Here is a 19100-nt window from a genome sequence, read left to right on the forward strand (position 1 = left end):
GTATAACACTGCACTCTGCCAGGCACTCGGTGATGCCTCAGGAGGGCAAAAATGGGATGAGAAATGCTGTTCAGAATGAATCAAACACTCAAACGTCACTCAGCTAAATGGCAAAACGAACTTGCCCGAGTTCAACCAGGAGCTGCATGCACCCACCTAGTCATGCCTTCTCTGGACTTCGGTCAGAGCAGCGGGCTCCCTCCGCCCCATCTTATCCCTGAGACCCTGGGGACATGCAGGCCAGCCACACTTCTCATGTCACATGAAGAGGCAGGACTGGAGTCCGTCAGCTGGGGGTTAGACAGCTGGGAGGCGGTAGCGCGTTGTCAGTCTTCCTGTTCACTATTCTTTTCAGCACTTCCCCACATTCTGTTCCTAAAATCTGGCTAATCTGTGCTCCATGAGGAGAACTTGCAATTTCAGTCCTGTTTGTTTCCTCACAAACTACGTTGCTCAGAAAGGAAAATGTATAACTGCTTTGCTTGAAATTTTCAGTGGAGAATGCCCATGGGCATCTTTAAGCATCAGAGAGACTGCCATCCTCCTGTAATTATGCAGGGGCTGCAGGACAGCCTTGGATTGGCCCTGGAATGGGGTGAAAGTTTCTAACTCTATATCCTTTCCACTCCGGCACATCAGTGTATCATGGACTATAAAGTCTAGGACAGCTCCATGTAAAGGAAATATAATGCAAGCCACAAATGTGAGCCACGTGTCTTATATAAAAAATAAAATTATATAATTTTATATCATTTAAAATCTTCTAGTAGTCACAGTAAAAAAGTAAAAACAAACAGGTACAATTGTAATATACTGTATTTCACCCACTATGTCCAAAATATGATCATTTCAATATGTAATGAATATAAAGATTACTGAGCTACTTTACATTTTCTGTACGAAATCTTTGAGATCTGGTATGTAATTTATACCGACAGTACAGCTCCATTTGGACCCCCCTCATTTCAAGTCCGCAATAGCCACACATGGCTAGTGGCTACAGAATTAGACAGCACAGCCGGAGAAGGCAGGTCTCACCTCTCCTCTGTGGTCCCCTGCACATCCCTGCTGCTTTGCTCACACTATGTACTGAGCCCTTTAAAAGCCCCTGTAGGGCCCAGAGACAACCCTACATCTCCTGAGAAGCCCTCCCAGATCACCCCAGGCACTGTGCTCTCCTCAGCTTCTGCATAACTATTTTAGTCAGAAATCAGGTAGGACCTTGAAGCATCTTTCCTCTTATTGTCCTCAGCAACTATTTTCCTTTTTTTGGTCATTATTTACCGTTTTATGCTTATGGGGCAGCTCCCAAGTTGGACTGCAAGATCCTCAGGGGCATGGATACATCTTAAATTCTCTATGGTTGCTAGTCTAATACCTGCCACATGGTACTCAAATATCTGGGGATCAATACAAAATATGCTCAGCTCAATTTCTCATATGATTAAGGAACTAATGAAATCATTTGAATGTGATAGTTGGCACAATTCCACAGAGACTTCTATATACTCATTCATGCTAAATAATCCAGCGGTGACACAGCACTCACCATGTGCCAGTTCTAGGTGATTCACGTATGTCAACCCATCTAAGCCTTGTAAAAACTCCGTGACTAGGTTCCGTCATCCTTTCCATCTTCCAGACAAGGATACTGAGGCAGAGTTTATGTAACTCGCACAAAGTCACACAGGTAACTGGCAGAACTGGGATTCAAACTCGTTCTGGCCCCAGAGTCCAAGCTCTTAATCATCATGATCTATTGCCTCTCAATCCAGAACCACCCGCAAGATGAGTTTTTTTACACCTGCTTATCAGTACGTAGCTTAAGCATCAAAAGCGTTCAGCCAGCATATTTCCTTATCTAAAAAGAATTAAGTTAATTCAGAAAATGTAAACAGAAGTAAACAATAGGAGAGACATGAAATTCCTGGTCCCAGAGGATGTTTCTCATAAATCCTCTTTAAACAAAGAACAGTACACTCTTCCTTTCAAAGGGTATAAAATTGGGGATAACTGGCAACAACTAGGTCTTGAAATCTGGGATGTCCTTTCATTTAGGACCTCCGCTTCAAGGGATTTTATCCTAAGGAAGTAATTATAGGTGTGTGTTAAGACTTAACTAGAAGAATGCTCATTACAATATTGTTGATAATAGCAAAATTAGAAACAACCAAAAATAGGGAGGTTGAAAATAAAAACAAGCCATATTTACACATGATAAAATGAGCACCTCGTAGTATGTTGATAAACCAGCTCTCTGAATAAAACGAAAAACCTTGATTTGTGGTGTCTGGTAACATTCTTAGTATAACTACTCCCACCACGGCTGATTTCAAGCTACCAATGGCTTAGCCATTGAATATTTAACAATCCCAACCTGAGCGGAGCTGGCATATCACTGAATGCATCCACAAAAACGTCGTGGAAGTTGTTTAGTATGTTATGAGAAAAAAGTTTGTAACACTACTACCCTATTTCTGGAAAAAATACACACATGGAAAAAAACTAAAAGGATATATTTAAAATGTTAACAGAGCTCTCTCTAGGTAATGGGATTTTATTTTCATTTATCTGTATTTTCAAATGTTTTCCCAATGTTTATGTATGATTTTGCTAGGCAGATAAAAAAACAAAATCAAGGCTCTCTTTCCCAGTAACAATAATTTTGAAATGACCTATCTTTGGAGGCATGTCTCAAAAAGAGAAATCCCTGGACCTACTCATGAAGGCAACTGCACAATTAGAAGTCTTAGAAGTGAGGAGATTCCTAACACCACGTAAGCAAGAAAAGGCTGAGGGAGTAAAACATGCAGCTCTAGCCCCGTGCACACTGGTCTCACGGGGGGAGAGGGGTAAGTCGTACCCCTCCCGTGGGGTGAAATATACCTCGCGGAAAGGAAAGGTGGGATGTAGGGAGTGGAGATTCGTAAACTCCACAACAAGAATCTGCCTGTACAGTCTGATTCTGGAAAGATCTACTTCTTAGCCCAGGGGTCTTCCTCATCCCTTCTCACCAAATTTTAGCCATTATATTAAATCAGTACCAACAATTGTCAAGTTCAATTCTTGTCTACAGCGAAACCCTTTGTAGCCACTAAAAAGATCCTGGAAATGCATCTCTATGGAAAGACGTTCCGAAGATTAAGTGAAATCATGTTTTAAGGCAGAATATATTTATAAATATGAACCCATTTATTTTAAAAGGGGTAAACATATAGAAAAGGATACATTAAGTGATTAAGGAGTTGTTACGAGGTAGTTAGGATTATGCTACAAAGTTATGCTTTTATGGTCTTTTTTGTTTGCCTAACTTTTGATTTTTTTCTGAAGTAAGCATAGTTACCTTTTAAGAGTCTGAGGAAAATGAACATAAGAGGGAAGGAGTCTTAAATGGGAAGAACGTTGCCACAACTACCCTTACTTGGCCCTAGGTGCTGAAGGTTTCAGGGAAGATGTAGGTAATTCCTAATTCCAACCTTGTCCCTGTCACCCCCGACCCTCCTGGCAAGTAACAGTGAGTGGTAAGGGCCTCCCCCACTTCTTAAAGCAGAATCCCCAGGAAGCAGGTCACAGACACCCTTGCTGGAGCCGGGGGAAAGGAGGAGGAAGGTGGGGAGGGTGGAGAGGAGAGAAAAGAACAAACCAAAAATATGAAGCCTCCTGGAGGGCTTGTTAAAACACAGACCGCTGGCGCTAACTCCGGAGTTTGAGTCAATGGGGCCAAGAATCTGCATTTCCAACATTTTCTCCAGTGTTAACCACTCTTGGAGAACTTCTGCTCTAAGCAGAGAAAGAAGATGAGGAGGCAGCACGCAGGTGTGAGCCTGACATCCAAAACCTGTGCAGAAGTGAAGTGTTTGCAATTCTTTTTAACAGTGAGGCTTGATTCTCTTTTGGATGGGGAAAGATAATATCCCTTTCTCCCTGGGGGCAATAATGGAGATGCTGATGGTGGGAGAGCAGAAACTGGGACTGTCCTGAGAGCCTTTTGCACACCAGGTGCTGTAAGAGACCAAACAGATGCCTACAACTAATCCTACCCCAAGGAGAGCAAGTACCTGCATACAGAGATGTTTTATGAGGCACTGTTTCAACCGAGCAGCGGAAGGGGTTTCCCTTCCTTTCAATCTGCTAGTTTCCTCACTATGGTCTCCAGCAAAGCAAGAAGAATGTGAAAGGACCCGTTGCATAACTCTGATCTTTGCTCTTTCACCTGGCTAAAGCCAACCTGGCAGCCTCTTGGCTGCCTTGCAGCTGTAACCAGGGCTCACCTCCTTGCAGGAAGTATAACACAGAAGGTTCTGTCAACCTCAAAAGAGGAACTCCATTAGTCACTGAATAGACCAAGCAGGGGGGCCAAGCTACCCATGTTTCCCAACCACAAGGAATACACAAGATAATGGCCAAACCTCAGAGAATGTCCAGAACCTTGGGGGCTGCTGTGGGCAGGTCATGACTTTTACCTAGGCAAAAACAACCTGCAGAGGTGCAAAGCTTTGCAAATGAAGGGTGTGCAACAAACGTTGGCTGATGGGATCAGAAAAATGGCTCTCGATTAGATTGTTAGCCAAAGTCAAGGGGCAGGCAGGAAGTGATGTCTTTTTACATAACATAGGTTTTCAGGACCTAAACTTCAATCCTGGTGTAGCCATGTTCCAATTCTTGTACACTGTGTTTCCCCTCAGAGAAGACTAACTTGAGGATGCTTCGGGTATCTTGCCAGTACCTTCTCTCAGATGTTCTTTTACATAACCACAGTGATTATAATACTAGAAGCATTGTATCTTTTTAAAATTTTTAATTGGTTTAATTTAAAAAAAAGGAAATCCCTATCGTACTTATAGATCACAAGCTTTCTTTCCCCACCGTGGCAACTCTACAGCACTGAGGCACAGCTGACAATGGTTTGAACCAAGACCATTAAATTGCTTAGGAATGTAGATTTGCAGCATTACCACCTAGAAGACCCACAGATATTTAGCTGTGAGTCCCCTGAGTATGGGTTCTATGTTTAGTATTCCCAACTACTGTCACCGTTACTAGCTAACCTTTTTAAAGCACTTTATATGCCTGGTGCTACGCTAAGCCCTTTACATACATTGTCTTAACTAATCCTCACGGCAGCCCAATGGGGTCAGTGCCGTTATGATTCCCATCCATTCTCCCCCAGTATCCAGCGCAGGGCTGGCAGGCAGTCAGCACATAAACATTTGTCAAATGGATTAAAACACTGTGTGTTACATAAAAACCAGTGACTTTCAAAAACGGAATGATAGGAATGTATTTCATTGATTCATTTCCACCTGAAAGGGTACACTTCCTGAGAAGAGACAAGAAAGAAAGGCGGGGAAAGGGGCCTTTGGAATGAAATTGAACCAGAGGGGAAAACATGGACAGATATTTACGAAGAACAATGTGCAGAAGCTGCTCTGGGAAAGACAGAGGTGTGACTGCGGTCTCTGCCTTCTGTGGCCTTGGGACAGAACAGCCACTGAAGGCAGAACAGGGAGGTCCAGATCTCAGTGGCTCCAGGCAATGCAATCGTCCCCCAGAATCACAGATCATTCCACAGTTAACACCCCAGTTCCAGCTTGGGGTCAGCCTCTACCCTTCTAAGTTGGGCTCGTCTAGAGTAAGAGAAACCGCACGCCCAGGAAGACAAAAATGGAGTTAGAGAAAGAAGGCTGGAAAAGGGCTCTAGGTCTGACTCTGCTACTAAATGGCTGGATCTCAGTTTCCTCCTGTAGAAAAAAAGATCTATTAAATAATCTCTGAGATTGCTTCCAGTTCTAACTTCCCATGGTACAGCCCCTTCTGCTTGAGAAGCCCCGCTCAGCTTTTAGACCCATGCTCTTCCGAGGGCATGGAAAAGCTGGGCCTTGGTCTGAAGGAGAGGGCAGGCCGAGCAGCCACTCACATTCACTGCAAAGGAAAAGCACTTCAAAAGGATGGGGAGTCTTTTTAGGGCAGAAGAGAAGCACCAAGATTCAGGAGGAACTTCATCAAGTACAATACCAAAAACACTGCTCCAGACTAAGGTAGGCTTACAGCATTTGGGGGCTCCGAAGTGAATACCCCACGTTCACTTTAGAAAAAACAAAACCAAACCAAAAACCTTTTATTTTGAATAAAAACACAGAGTCTGAGTTTTTATCTTTTTATCTCAGGTTAGGACTTACCAACCTGTAGCCCATGGAACCCCTGGGGTGACACGCCTACAGCATGATCAGTGATTGCTGGACCCACAGTTGTACCAAAAGAGGACATTTGGCTTCCGCGTCCAACCTCCTCCACCCCAACCAAATTCATACACTCCTGTTTCTACTAGGCTACATTATGACTGGAAGGCAGGGAATAATTGAGATTCTTGTTACTACCCACTGGTCAAAGAATCAGGTATGGGAAGAAAACCATAATATCTAGGTCGGCAACAGGACGTATGTGTGGAAATTCTCCCCAGATTAAGGTATATCCCTGGGAGGCAGAGAAAATCGAGAGATACAATGGACAAACATACACGCTAAATGGTCAATTCAATTTTCATAGTGGTAAAGGCACTTCCTGGAAGATAAAGAAATAAAAAGGGATGTATACCTCAAGGCCCCAAGGCTTCTCTGACCCTTGGGTGGTTAACTAAAGTAAATAAAAGTGAATGTCACTTTTGTTCCTCTCTGAGGTTACCAACACCTTTCTAAAGGAACTTGGTATCATGGTTTCACACATTAAATTCCGTTTATAAAATGAGCTGTATTAATTCATGGGCCAAAGAAGGAATATTCACATCCAGTCATAAGATTCCTGCTTAGTGATTCTGGGGAAACGTAGGGGGGAAAAAAAGAAATTATAGATAAGGATGACTCGGGATGCCCTGTAATCCCCCATAACTCTTACCCATACCCTGTGATGTCAGCCCCAATCGCCCCTGTGGCGAAAGAGCCATGGGACTGTGATCCCAGCAACTCTCCTGTGAGCTTACTTGGCCTGGATAAGTCGCCACCCTTTCCTCTCTTCGCTTCTGAGACAGTCTTCTGAACCAGGTACTGTCTCACAGTACAAATGGGGAGATGTGACGACACATGGGCTTGAGAGGCAAGGACAATGATACAACAGTAAGAGAGTATAAATAAATGCCATGCACACTGTGGAGAAGCAGAGGAGGGCAACAGTCAGGAAAGGTTTCCGAGGAGGGACTTTTGTCCACATACCCAAAGTTAATTGACTAGAAAATTAAAGGCTCTAAAACTGGCTTCCAACTCTCAAGGTCTGAAAAGTCTCTAGGCTCCATGATCTAAGAAGTCACAAATTCTGGTCTGTAGCACATGACTTGGCAACCCTCCAGGGGACTTGAAATCCTTTCTGTCACTCGGAAACAAGTCGCTTTTTCAAATGGTAAGATCACTAAAGGAGAACCCAGAATGGACCCACTCCTTCAGGTACAGAGGAAAGTCGAAGTAGTCAAAGAAATCCTGAAACTTCCCACAGGGCGTGACGTCAGTGATGAATCACCCTTCAGACACACACATGCCACTATTTCATGTCTGGCTATTTTCCACTTCCAAAAAGGCAGTTATAAATGTATTTGCTGTCCTTCTTCCTTCTCACCCATCTCTATTTCTGTTCTACCCTTGGTTTTCAGTTTTCCTGCCCTTCAATACTTATTTCAAGGTACGGGAAGGAAGGTCATCTTTCATCAAACCCCTTTGCCACACCCATACTCAATAGAACCAAAAACTGGAACAGAAGAACACAAGAGGGTTGCCTTCCTCACTTCTCCAAATCCAAAGACAAGCTCCACTAACTTCGTCCATATTTTTCTCAAACATGATCTTTAAAGGCCACACAGGTACGTCACTAAATCCTTGACTCTTACCCTAGTGTTAACAATTACAACCACTTAGGATTCACCAGAGCAAGTCCAGGATAGCTTAGCTTTGTGTCAAAGAGAACCAGAACATTCCATTTCCTCTTGGTTCCTTTGTCCCAGACTTTAGAAGGAGATGTCCTTTAAATGCTGAGTGACTGGAAGCCAGTTAGTCAAGGCCCCTTGACTCAGGAACCATAGTAGTGAGTTCTAAACCATTAGCTTCACAGTCATCTGTACAACCAGAGGAACTGGTTTAACTGAAAAGGGAGGCCAACCGTCCCTGGTGTAGATGCCCTGCACTCCCATCAGCCTCTCAGACTCTCGCCCAAACCCTTCTCTGTGTTGCAGTTGGGCAAGCTTCTTCCTATGGAGTTCTGGGGCTCTGGACACTGCATTCAAGCTCAGTATAAGACATCATCTTTTCAGTCTGCTTCAAATATATGCCTTCGGGCTGGGTGGGGACTCTGAGCTCTCCTTGCTGTTAGAGCAGACTCAGGGAGCCCCCGGGCAGTGCCCAGCACCTCAGACACATCATCCTGTCCAGCGGCTGCCAGGGGCTCTTGGAAGGGTGGCTGAGTCACGTCCCCCACCATCTTTCTCAGATTGGAGCCCCAGTTTTCCATCTTCACATGTTTCAGATGTGGCAAAGAATAAGGACTAAAGAGGGAGAAGGCAAGAGGCACCCGCCTTTGTTACCCTCCTTCTCCCTTTTAAGCTGCTTTCATGGCTTGGGCCTTTTGCCTCCCTCTGTCTTCAGCTGAGAGGCGATGGTCTCCTCCAGCTCTGGCTCCAGCAATGCCCCCCCCCCCGGCCCCCTGCAAGCCACAGAGCCTGCAGCCGCTGCTTTCCCAGTCCTGCAGACAGGAGGTGACCCAGCAGGCACCCCAAGGGGGCTCCCTGCTCCCTCCTCTCACTGCCACACGGAGGGCCCGCCAGGGCAATTCACAAACAAAGCAAAGGCTGAGAGACCCCTGGAGAATTACTCTGTAAGGGAGCTGCGGCTGCCACACATCTGGACTCAAGGAGGCAGCTGCAGGGCCTTTAGATAAGCACCGCCCACGTTCCCAAATTCTGCCTTTGGACAGGAAATGGACTCCCAAGAAATCCTGCTTGGAAACCCTTCACCATGAAAGCAGCCCAGCCTTCAGCGCATACCCACCCACTCGGATTCCCTTTGGCCATTTCCTGCTTCCTCTCCCTTTTAATACCCCCTTGCTTCAATTCCCAGCCTTGGTTCTGAATGTTTCTGAACTAGGCTTGGATTTTTGTGAGGGTCCCTGGCCTGTTAAACTTCCTTCTCCCTCTGAATTCTGATTTTGAGAGTTAGCTACTACTCAGTTCCAAGCTATTCTAATTAAATGCAGGATTGAGAGAATCTGACGCTGAAATTATGAACCTTAATGACTTGGGGAAAGGTCCTTCAGATTTAATTAGTTTTTGTAGTCTCCTATCTGCTCAGGATGGAGAATTTGTCAGGGCTATGCGTGGGGTGAGCACGGAGGACTTGGATGAAGTTTATTCACCAGTAACTCCCAGAGAGTTCCATCAGGACTCATTAGGCGAGGATGGGTAAGGAGACTGGGGCATTGCAAATAGGGGTGGAGGCGAGACACCCAATAGGTGAAATTTTAAAAAGGCTTATGTCAAGTGAGAGCCTATATTCTCACTTCTAACCACACAGAAACAGAATCTCCCCCACCCTCCAAGCTGAGGTGTTAAAGTGACATGCACTGTGTTAGGAACATCTGTTAAGTCTGTCTAGGAAGGGCTCGATTTCTTTTTCAGCATTGATGACTTTCCTTCTGTCATCCTTCTCACCATCGTGTTTTGCAGGCTGATTCTGGGGAAATTAGTTGCTTCCTGCAAGTCTCCTCGACAACACTAAAATTAGCAGAATAATTAAATACAGTCTTAATTGGGTACATAGAGGGTTCTTGGTTAATTAATGAGCCAAGCTCCGGCCCAGAGCTGCAGACCCACGCTGACCTGCCAAAGCCCTGGCAGACAAAAGCCCGCTCTAGTCCCCAAAGAAAGTTGTCACTTGGCAAAAATATTTCCTGGTGTAGAGACAAGTGTCAGACATTCCTATAGCTAAGAGTCATCTGTTAACCCCGCGGCTGAGGTCCATATGTAAATGAGAGCACGAAAGTGTGACTCTGCCACTACAGGGACGCGCAGAGCTCCGAGTGGCCTCTCCCTCTCCCTCGCATCCGCGCCCCAACCCCTCTGCAGGCTGGAGCCCAGCAACCAAAGTCGCCGGTAAGTAACTGAGTTCCCAAACTTCAGCTCCGCATCCAAGTCAGAAGCTTCTTGAGAGTGGAGAGCAAGCGAAACGCTTCGTGCCGCAGAAACCGCAATGAACACAGTTGGGAGCAAACCCTCCCTTTGCCGTGCTCCCCTCCCCACCCGCATTTTCCCCAGACCACGGTCTACTCCCCCCCACCCCGCCGCCCCATACTCAGCTTGCCCGGTCTCTGCCTAAAATGAAGGCGCAGCACCGACAGCCACTCACCTCTGCAAGGGAAGCAACAGCAGCACTTCGCCAAGAGCCACCCCAAAGAGGGACCTCGGGTGTACGCGCGGTCGCCGCCCTTCATGCTGCCGCGCGGCCCCAGCGCTCCCGCATGGCCCGGGGTGCCCGCCGCTGTGGGAGCGCAGCAGGCAGGCCACCGCGGCCCCGCGGCCCCGGAGCCAGCTCGCAACCTCGGCCGTCCCTTCCCGCCCTCCTCTCCCGCACCGCGGCAACGACTCCGACTTTCTGGGAACCAGGGCCACCTTGGGGAGAAGGGGAGGGCGGCGCTGGGGGCGGAGTTCCAAAGTCCAGCTGTTTGCCCGGGGAAGGGGAGGGCGGCGCTGGGGGCGGAGTTCCAAAGTCCAGCTGTTTGCCCGAGTCCCGCCGTTTGCCCGAGTCCCGCCGGCAGCGTGGCCCAGAGCCTTATGCAAGGCCGCTCTGGCCGCCGGCACGGGGCACGCAAGGGGAGGAGGAGCGTACACAAAACAGGCGCAAAACAGGTGCTTCCCCTTTAGTGCAGCTTCCTCTCCTCAAAGGCCGCCACAATCAGCTCTGGCTTAAAATCCGCAATCCGATGAGGCCAAAGAGGTGGGAGAGAAGCAGATTTAGAAGGTTCGAGACTCAGTAGTGCTTTTTCTCTGACAGGTTCACCCCCTCCTTCTCCTCAGCCTCCGAACATGGACAGCCCCCTCTGTGTTGAAAACACCTTCACCTACGCTTTTCGTTCCTTCTTTTTAATATTTCAGGCTAATAATTAATGATAATTGTGCCTCCCCTTTTTATCGGCTCCGGGGTGGTAATGATGTTGTGGGAAAGCTCAGTATTGGAAAGAAACCATAAGACGGAAGTTCAAAGCTGTTTTGTCACCTAGTAGCTGTCTGACCTTAGACGAGTCATTTCACTTTTTTGATCTTCAGTTTCCTCATTTAAAAAATAAAAGAAGGAAAAAGAATTCCCGGGGCTTCCCTGGTGGCGCAGTGGTTGAGAGTCCGCCTACCGATGCAGGGGACGCGGGTTCGTGCCCCGGTCCGGGAAGATCCCACATGCCGCGGAGTGGCTGGGCCCGTGAGCCATGGCCGCTGAGCCTGCGCGTCCGGAGCCTGTGCTCCACAACGGGAGAGGCCACGGCAGTGAGAGCCCGCGTACCGCAAAAAAAAAAAAAAAAAAAAAGAATTCCCATGTTACAGGATTGCTAAGAGAATTTTAAAACACATATCCATGAAGTAGCTGTTAGAGAGATGTTTTATACTTCCAGTTGAGTGAGTGCCTACAGAGAAACTGCAGACACCTTACTCATGGTGGAAGATGTCCATTCACCACCCCCCAACCACACCCAGTGGGTCTATCATCCCTTTACTTAAACCCGTATCTGTTTCCTTTTTAAGTCTTTTCATATTTCAGGGTCAAGCTCACATTCCCCCGACCCCCCCAAGAAGCCCACCGGCACCACACCAACTAGACCTTCCCATGAACCACTGCGTTTATCACTCACAAAGCATCTCTCCCATTCCTTGGCGTCCAGATTTAGGAAAAGGGATGGCTGGAAACATACAGCACTCAAAGTAGCCCATTCATCAGGAAAAAAAAAAAAAAAAAGGGAAGTTTGTAAGAGGGAAAAAAACCAGAAGCTTGATCACTCAATTCCAACCTGGAAGAAAGACAGCCACAGGACAAGACTTTAGGAGTTACTAGGATTTGGGGCTTCCTTTCTCAGTTTGAACCATGCTTAGGTTTTGGCCTTATTTGTGTTGCAGCACCTGCCACATGGTTGGAACACAGTCGATGCTCAGTAAACACAGTAACACAGCTTCATGAGTAACAAGAGCTAGCATTTATTGAGCATTTATTTGTGCCAAGCAGTTTCCTGGTTGCCTTCTATACATTAGGTCCTTTATCCACACCAAAAAACCTTATAAGGTAGGGTCCTCTTTTAAATCTGAAGAAACTAAATGAATGAATGATGATGAGGCTTCGATGCTTTAACTCTAAAGAGAAACTCTAAAAAGCTTCACCATGTAGGAAGAGCAGAACCCAAAGTCAAAATCTAACTTCTAGTTCTACCACTGCCACCTCCCTGATGGCCCCTCCTGGCAAGTGTTATATAAGAATCTCACTGTCGAGCAAGAAATGTACCCCTGGTGCTCCACATATGAAACAGCGAAATGAAAGTTCAAATTGCTCATGCAGCCCACACCCCAGATTCCGGAATGCACTGATCATCCTATTGGTCAGTCTCATCTCGACAGCTTGAATTACTGCGGGATGTGGCAACCAGTACTGTTGTCTAGTTCTCTCTTCTATATCACCAAATATAACACCCATTTTGCTGTTCCTGCAAGCCCAGAGCAGAAAATGGCCAGTACCTTCAGCCCTTCGAAAAGTGAACTTGGTTTGCTTGTGATCCACTGTCTGGATGCTATGATACAAGAGTCCATATTTGGTCTACCCACCCAATCCGCCTCCTTGAATACTTTTGGGGCACTCTCATAGGAATTCAAAAATGCTTCAAAGTTGCTTGGTGAGTAACCAGTTCCTTTTTTACTTAAACCTTCCTGTGGGCCCTTGTGTTTAAGTGACACTGGATCATCTTTCCATCATAATCTTTTGCAAGAGGCTGACAACATCATCGTGTAGAAACTGGCTTGAATTAGATGTCTGAGGAAGATTCAGCCCTTGCTTCAGAAATCAGAGTCCTGGAAACTATTAGGTAAATAATAAGCTTCGAGGATCTATTGTACAACAAAGAGAATATAGCACATATTTTATAACAACTATAAATGGAGTACAGCCTTTAAAAATTGTGAATCACTGTGTTGTACACCTGTAATTTATATAATATTGTATAACTTCAAAAAAAATCAGAATACAAGTAGACTTTAAAGTAGTCTTAGTCTCTATGAAAAGGAGCCATCAGGCATGTTTCCATTGGTCCTTATTATAACCCAGGAACCCATCCTACTGTCAACTTCAAGGCATAAAATCATTAGGAACACCTACTCATCTTGAATTGATATGTTCAGCACATTTTGGAGACTGGTTAGGCATCAATAACCCAAGAGTCCCACTGCCATCCTCGTGTGCCTTCCAGAATGTTACCAGTGATGTCTACAACCCAGCGAGGAAGTCTTGAACACTACTGGGACACTGACTGATTCCAGACCAATTCATTAACTCAGCAAACACTTACTGAGTGCCTACTACATGCCAGGCTCTGTTCTAGGCACTGGGTCTACATTCACGAACAAAAACAATCCCAGTCCTTGTGGAGCTAGCCACTAGGACAGATTCAACAATGATCGTGAAAGAGAAGGGAATCAATGTCAGATATCTGACCAGGTTTTGAGTTGAGGGATTTAAGAAAATAGGTGCCTGAATCCTCTAACTTACATCTAGATGTTGTAATTGTCCTCAGGACAATATGGAGGGGATGGTAGGGAAATGGTTTTTAAACACAGATGCTTAATAGAATCATCAGGGAAGATTTTCTAAATTCTACGTATTAGAATTTTTTTTTTAAGGTTCTCCAGGTGATTCCAGGGTGGAACCAAGTTTAAGAACCATTGATGCCTGGGTCTTCCTCCCTCCAACCCTCTCAAGATTCAGATTAATTCCCCTTTGGGTGAGGCTGGGCATCCGTATTTTTTTAAAGTTCCTCAGGTGTTTGTAAGATGCAGTACAGTTTGAGAACCATTGGTGTGGTGTGCTGGTTCTCAAACTTGAGTGTGTATCAGAATTACCTGGATAGTGAGTTCAAACACAGATTACTGGGCCCGCTCCCAGACTTTCTGATTAAGTAGGTCTGGGGTGGGGCCTGAGGATTTGCATTGCTACAAGTTTCCAGGTGATGTTGATGTTGTTGGTGCAGGGGCCACACTTTGAGAACCATTAGTTAGCAAAGTCTCTCCCATCTGTTTGTAATCTACACCCCCTTCTCTTTGTAATAGCACCTTGATTTTTCTTTGAGGAACCAGCTCGCCTCCCTTCTCAGACCATGTCTGTGGATGTAGTTGACTTCCTCCCTCTGTCCACCCTCCACTCTAAGGATGGGCCCATGACCCGGGCTCGGCCAGCCAGCCACAGGGACTGGTTCAGATTTAGCCCATGACTCCATTTCAGCCAATGACAATAAATCGGAAGACCTTAGCAAGAACGACTGGGAAAGCAGCAGTCCCTTCCCAGAAGATGTCTGAGTTGGTGGAATGTTCATGTAAAGCAGCTGCAGGCCATCCTGCCGTAACTACATAAGCAGAAGCTGCCTGAGAATAAAGCCAACATGGGGGAAAGATGAAATGAGAGACAGGTAGCAGGTTGTGTGTGAGGTTTGATACCATCACCTGAATCCACTTTTCCTCCAAAGTCTTATCTATCCCTGGACCTTATCTGAGCCCCCCAAGTAAACATCTTCTTTTGTATAAAGCAGTTGAACCTCTATAATCTCAAGGTTTTCAAACTCCACTCCACCTACTCCCACAGTTCAGGTTAAGAACCTCTGAGCTACAGCAATATCTTTGGAGTGTTCCTAATTTCCAAACAGATGGTTCAGTCTTATTCTTATTTTCGGCAGTCTTCACTTATGCTTCCGGTCAAAGTCTGTCTTACATGAATTAGGCTCTCTGCCTACCGATGTGTCCATTTTATCTCATCTCCATTTCCCACAACAGTGAACCCCAAAGGATTCCTGCTGGTCTCAGCCTGCACACATACTGGGCCAGTATACCACAATGCTGGGCTTGGTACCAGGGACTAGTGGGTCTGCCCTCTCCCCCCAAGATAGCCACAGGCTTCAGGAACGCTGGACCATGACCTCAGGCATCTGCCCTTTTCACCAACAGACATGTGTCCAATTTTGTCCTTTAGACTTATTCTCCTCAGATTTGCAGGAACTGAGTTTTTCAAAATCACATTTATCCAGATTTCTTATTGAGAGCTCAGCCCAGAGAGAGAAGGCAATAGCAACTGTGCCGCAACTCAGGCCTAGAGATTCCTGTGAGAACCTTCCTACAGCGACAAGTACAGTATACGCCTTCTCCAGAACATGCCAGGTGAGGGCTGTGGGCGTGGTTTCTGGGGACTGTGGGCAGCTCCACCCCAACCGGTCACTTACCTGCCTTTTCCTCCAGTAGTACATCTCTCTTCCAGCACCCACTCCCAGATTCTGATCCAGATTCCCATCTAGAGTTTGTAAAAAGCTCTGCACGTGATTTCAGTAAGAAGTCAGGGCAAAGGACCATGAACCTTGGGACTCTGGGATTACTTCCTGCGTGGTACCTACAGAGTTTAGGGAGCACCTGGACTCAAATGTTTTCACTTTCTCAGACTCTGACATCCTCCCACGACCCGCGACACTCTCTAGTTACTAACCGCATGCTCCTTAACCCTCATCTTCCCTGTGAACTGCCTGATGGCTGATACCAGGGTGGTTCATAATTTTCCCCATATTATCCTGTCCTGGCCTCCATTTCTGACTGTGGCTTAAAACTCTGAGGTTCTTGTCAAGTACTGATCATTTATACAACAAAGAGTTGGTTTTTGAATATCTACAAGTCACTAAGTTAACCTGTATATGGGAATTTATAACGGGAAAATTATATGAGAAACAGAAATTGAATAAGACTGTTCCCTGAGCAAAGACAAGAACGAGGTGAGTTCTAGGAAAGCAGTAGGTTCAATTTTTTTGTGGCAGAAAAGGGAAACTGGAGGCAGACCAAGACTGGACATAAAGTAGAGGTTTCATCCTTGTGTGAAGAATAATAATTATCAGTGACCAGAAACACTTATTAAAAGAAAGGAGGTGCAATTTGTACATTGCTTCTGTATTTAATTAGAACTCCAAATACGTCTTTCAAAATTGTATAACGTCCATGTGGACAACCATTCCCAGGTTATATGTGTTATTTTAATAGTAACGTCTACAGGAAAGCATGACTGCCAGCATTATGCATAGTAATCTCTTCTCCTAACTATACCTGTTTAGTGTGGTCTAACCACTGCACGCCTGCTGGCCCCGTGGACGCCTCCATCCACCTAGCGACAGCTCCCAGACTCCAAGGACTAAACCACCGCTGAGCTCGTCCAATCTGCCTTCAACTATGCCCTGCAAAGGTGTCCCTCGCTCCCTCTCTGCCTGCCCAGCTGACAAGTGTCTGCCTCCTTCTGGCTGTCTCACTTATGCGCAAGAAGCTTAGCCTCGGCTCGCCCTCTGGTTTTCAGGAAGGAAGTACGCCTGATCACCCTCTGGACTGAACCAAGCCCCAGGAAAGGGTAGTCCAGGCGACGCTGAAAAGGCTGTGGGGTTTCACAAAGGACCCGGGTGTCTCCCCCAGAACCACCAGTGCTCATGCTTTTCTGGGGTGGATCTGCGGGCAGCCAGGACGGGTTCCTGGAGATCCGAGCTCAGCAGGAGACAAGCTATTTATCAAAGTGAGAGATGACTGCAGCTGGAGTTGCTAAAAACAAACCACTCCAGGTTTATCTACTTCCAAAAACATTCACTTCTAAGTAGGTCAAAGTGTTCCCAAACTCGGACAGTCAGAAGTCCCCGTCTATCACTCTGAGTTCCAATTTGGGAAGGCTTGCCGTTGCTAAGTGTCCACTATGAGGGATGCTATTTTCATTCCAACTGTCAATGCCCCCTCCCCTCCCACAGGCAGAAGTAGCAGCTGCGGCAAGCATGTAGATTCATGGGTGCAATGAAGAAGTTTCCGACACGTTAAATGCAAAGTGGATTTTGTCTTGATGTAACTCAGGTCAATTTAAGGAAGATTTCATTAATAGGAGGGAACGTGGAAGACACTGCCCATCCTTATATTTCTGAGTTTTCAACCGTTCCGGATAAAGGAGAGGTGCTTAACCCATGTGTCCCCAGAGAAGATTTCCCAGGAAGCAGGATTTCAAGGAGTTTCTCACTCAGAACTCCTAGCATCAGAACATCATTCCCTATATCCCCATCCTCAGGCTCCCCTGATAAAGCTTTGGCCGGTTTCCTCTACAGTTCTCAGGGGATGGAGGACACACTGAGCCTCGCCCTTCACACATGAACTCTCTCAGGGGTCCCTGATTCATGGTCCTTTCTCTTCCCCTCCCTCCCTCCTTCTTCCTTCCTTTCCTTCCCTCTCTCCCTTCCTTCCTATAAATATTTACAGTAACTTCTTTTATGCCAGCTACTGTTCTTGATACCAGGGACAGAGTAATGAACAAAATAGACAAAATCCCTGCACTTGTCCAGGAAATCTAGGGGGGGCAGTATGGGGAATAGACAATAAACGTTAATAAATATGTCATGTAGCTCCATAATTGCAATGAGGAAGAGTAAAACAGGAAAAGGGGTACACAGTGGGATGGAAGAGGGTGGGAGTGAGGGAAGACCTCTCTAATCAGGTGACATTCAAGCAGAGATGTGAAGGAACTGTGGTGACAGCCGTCCAGGTATCTGAGGACCTGGAGTGTTCCAGGCAGAGGGAACAGAAGGGGTGGGTGCTGCATAGCAGAGTGTCTGGCTCAACTGGGGAAGAGTTCAGTCAGGCAGGCTGGTCAGGAGGTGGTAGGATTTGGTAGGAAAAATATGCCCCTCGCCACAAGGATGTCCGCACCCTAATCCTCACAAACTGTAAGTATGTCACCTTACACAGCAAAGGGGACTTTGCAGATGTGACTAAGGACCTTGGGATGGGGACGGTGTCCTGGATTATCCAGGTAAGCACAGTGTAATCAAACGAGTCCTTAAGAGCAGAGAACCTTTCCCACTGTTGTCAGAAGGAGATGTGACTTTGGAAGAAGGACCAGAGGGATGCAACGTTGCTGGCTTTGAAGATGGAGGAAGGGGCCATGAGCTGAGGAATGCAGCTGGCCTCTAGAAGCTGGAAATGGTGAGGAAACAGCCTCTCCCCTAGAGCCCATGTTGGACTTGTAACCTACACAACTATAAGAGAATAAACATGTGTTGTTTGAAGCCACTAAGTCTGTGGTAATTTGTTATAGCAGCAGAAGGAAACTAAGACAGAGGAGATGAAATCAGAGAACAGGCTCTGGGGCGGGTTCTGCAGGAACCTCCTTGCAGCCACAGAAGGGACTTTGTTATTACTTGAAGTGAGACAGGGGCTATGGACTGTTTGAGCTGAGCCCAGGCCTGCCCCTGCATACGGGAGCCAGCAATGGTAATTATCTACGCGCCCACCTGTGTACAAAAGTAGGCACCCATACCTCCTGTGGCCTTCAGGGCCTTGTGGAGAGTAAGGCAAGTGGTTGTGGTATCAGAATCAGTGTTCCTGGCTGGGGCTGGGGGACAATGGTGGGGAAACTAGGCAGCCCAGTCCTATCCCAAAGGCAAGTACAAGAAAAGGAGCAGGCTGGTCCATGAGTGGACAGCCTCTCTGCTGCTGGCGGGCAGGGAGCTGGCATGAAACGTGGCGAGACTTGCAAACGGAAGCACTCCTCAAACATGCTGCAGAGTTTGGGTTCAGGCTGCAGTTTCAATCCTACAAGGGTCCTGGAGGAGGGGTAGCTGTTTTCAAGGTCTGAGTGACACAGGGGAAGGCACTGAGGTGGGCTGAGGCGGATCCTGACACTGGCTGGCCGAGCAGCATCAGAATCCCGCCGCTGAGAGCTCCTGAGGCCGAGGCCTGCAAGGGCTGTTCCTCACGACCTTTACGATCCTCTCACCTGTGACCTTCCCTAAGCAGATAGGGTGGGCACACCCCCAGCCATGAGACCACTGCCGCTCCTTCT

At 46.7% G+C, this 19100-nt stretch overlaps 1 protein-coding gene across 6 annotated transcripts in view; it reads right to left on the minus strand.

Moving 5' to 3' along the window:
- KALRN (kalirin RhoGEF kinase) overlaps positions 1-19100 on the minus strand; it is a gene marked incomplete at both ends in the record, with an annotated part of 639791 nt that overhangs the window by 98899 nt on the left and 521792 nt on the right. The window contains one exon of one of the 6 annotated variants that reach the window (XM_082654656.1): positions 10377-10591. The exons of the other annotated variants lie outside the window; for them this stretch is intronic. Coding sequence (XP_082510782.1) covers positions 10377-10461 — 85 coding nt within the window. Of the gene's footprint in view, positions 1-10376; positions 10592-19100 lie in introns of those variants that run through there. 6 annotated transcript variants of the gene reach the window in all.

This window comes from Grampus griseus (assembly GCF_964374135.1).
Source record: "Grampus griseus genome assembly, chromosome: 5".
Lineage (NCBI taxonomy): Eukaryota > Metazoa > Chordata > Mammalia > Artiodactyla > Delphinidae > Grampus > Grampus griseus.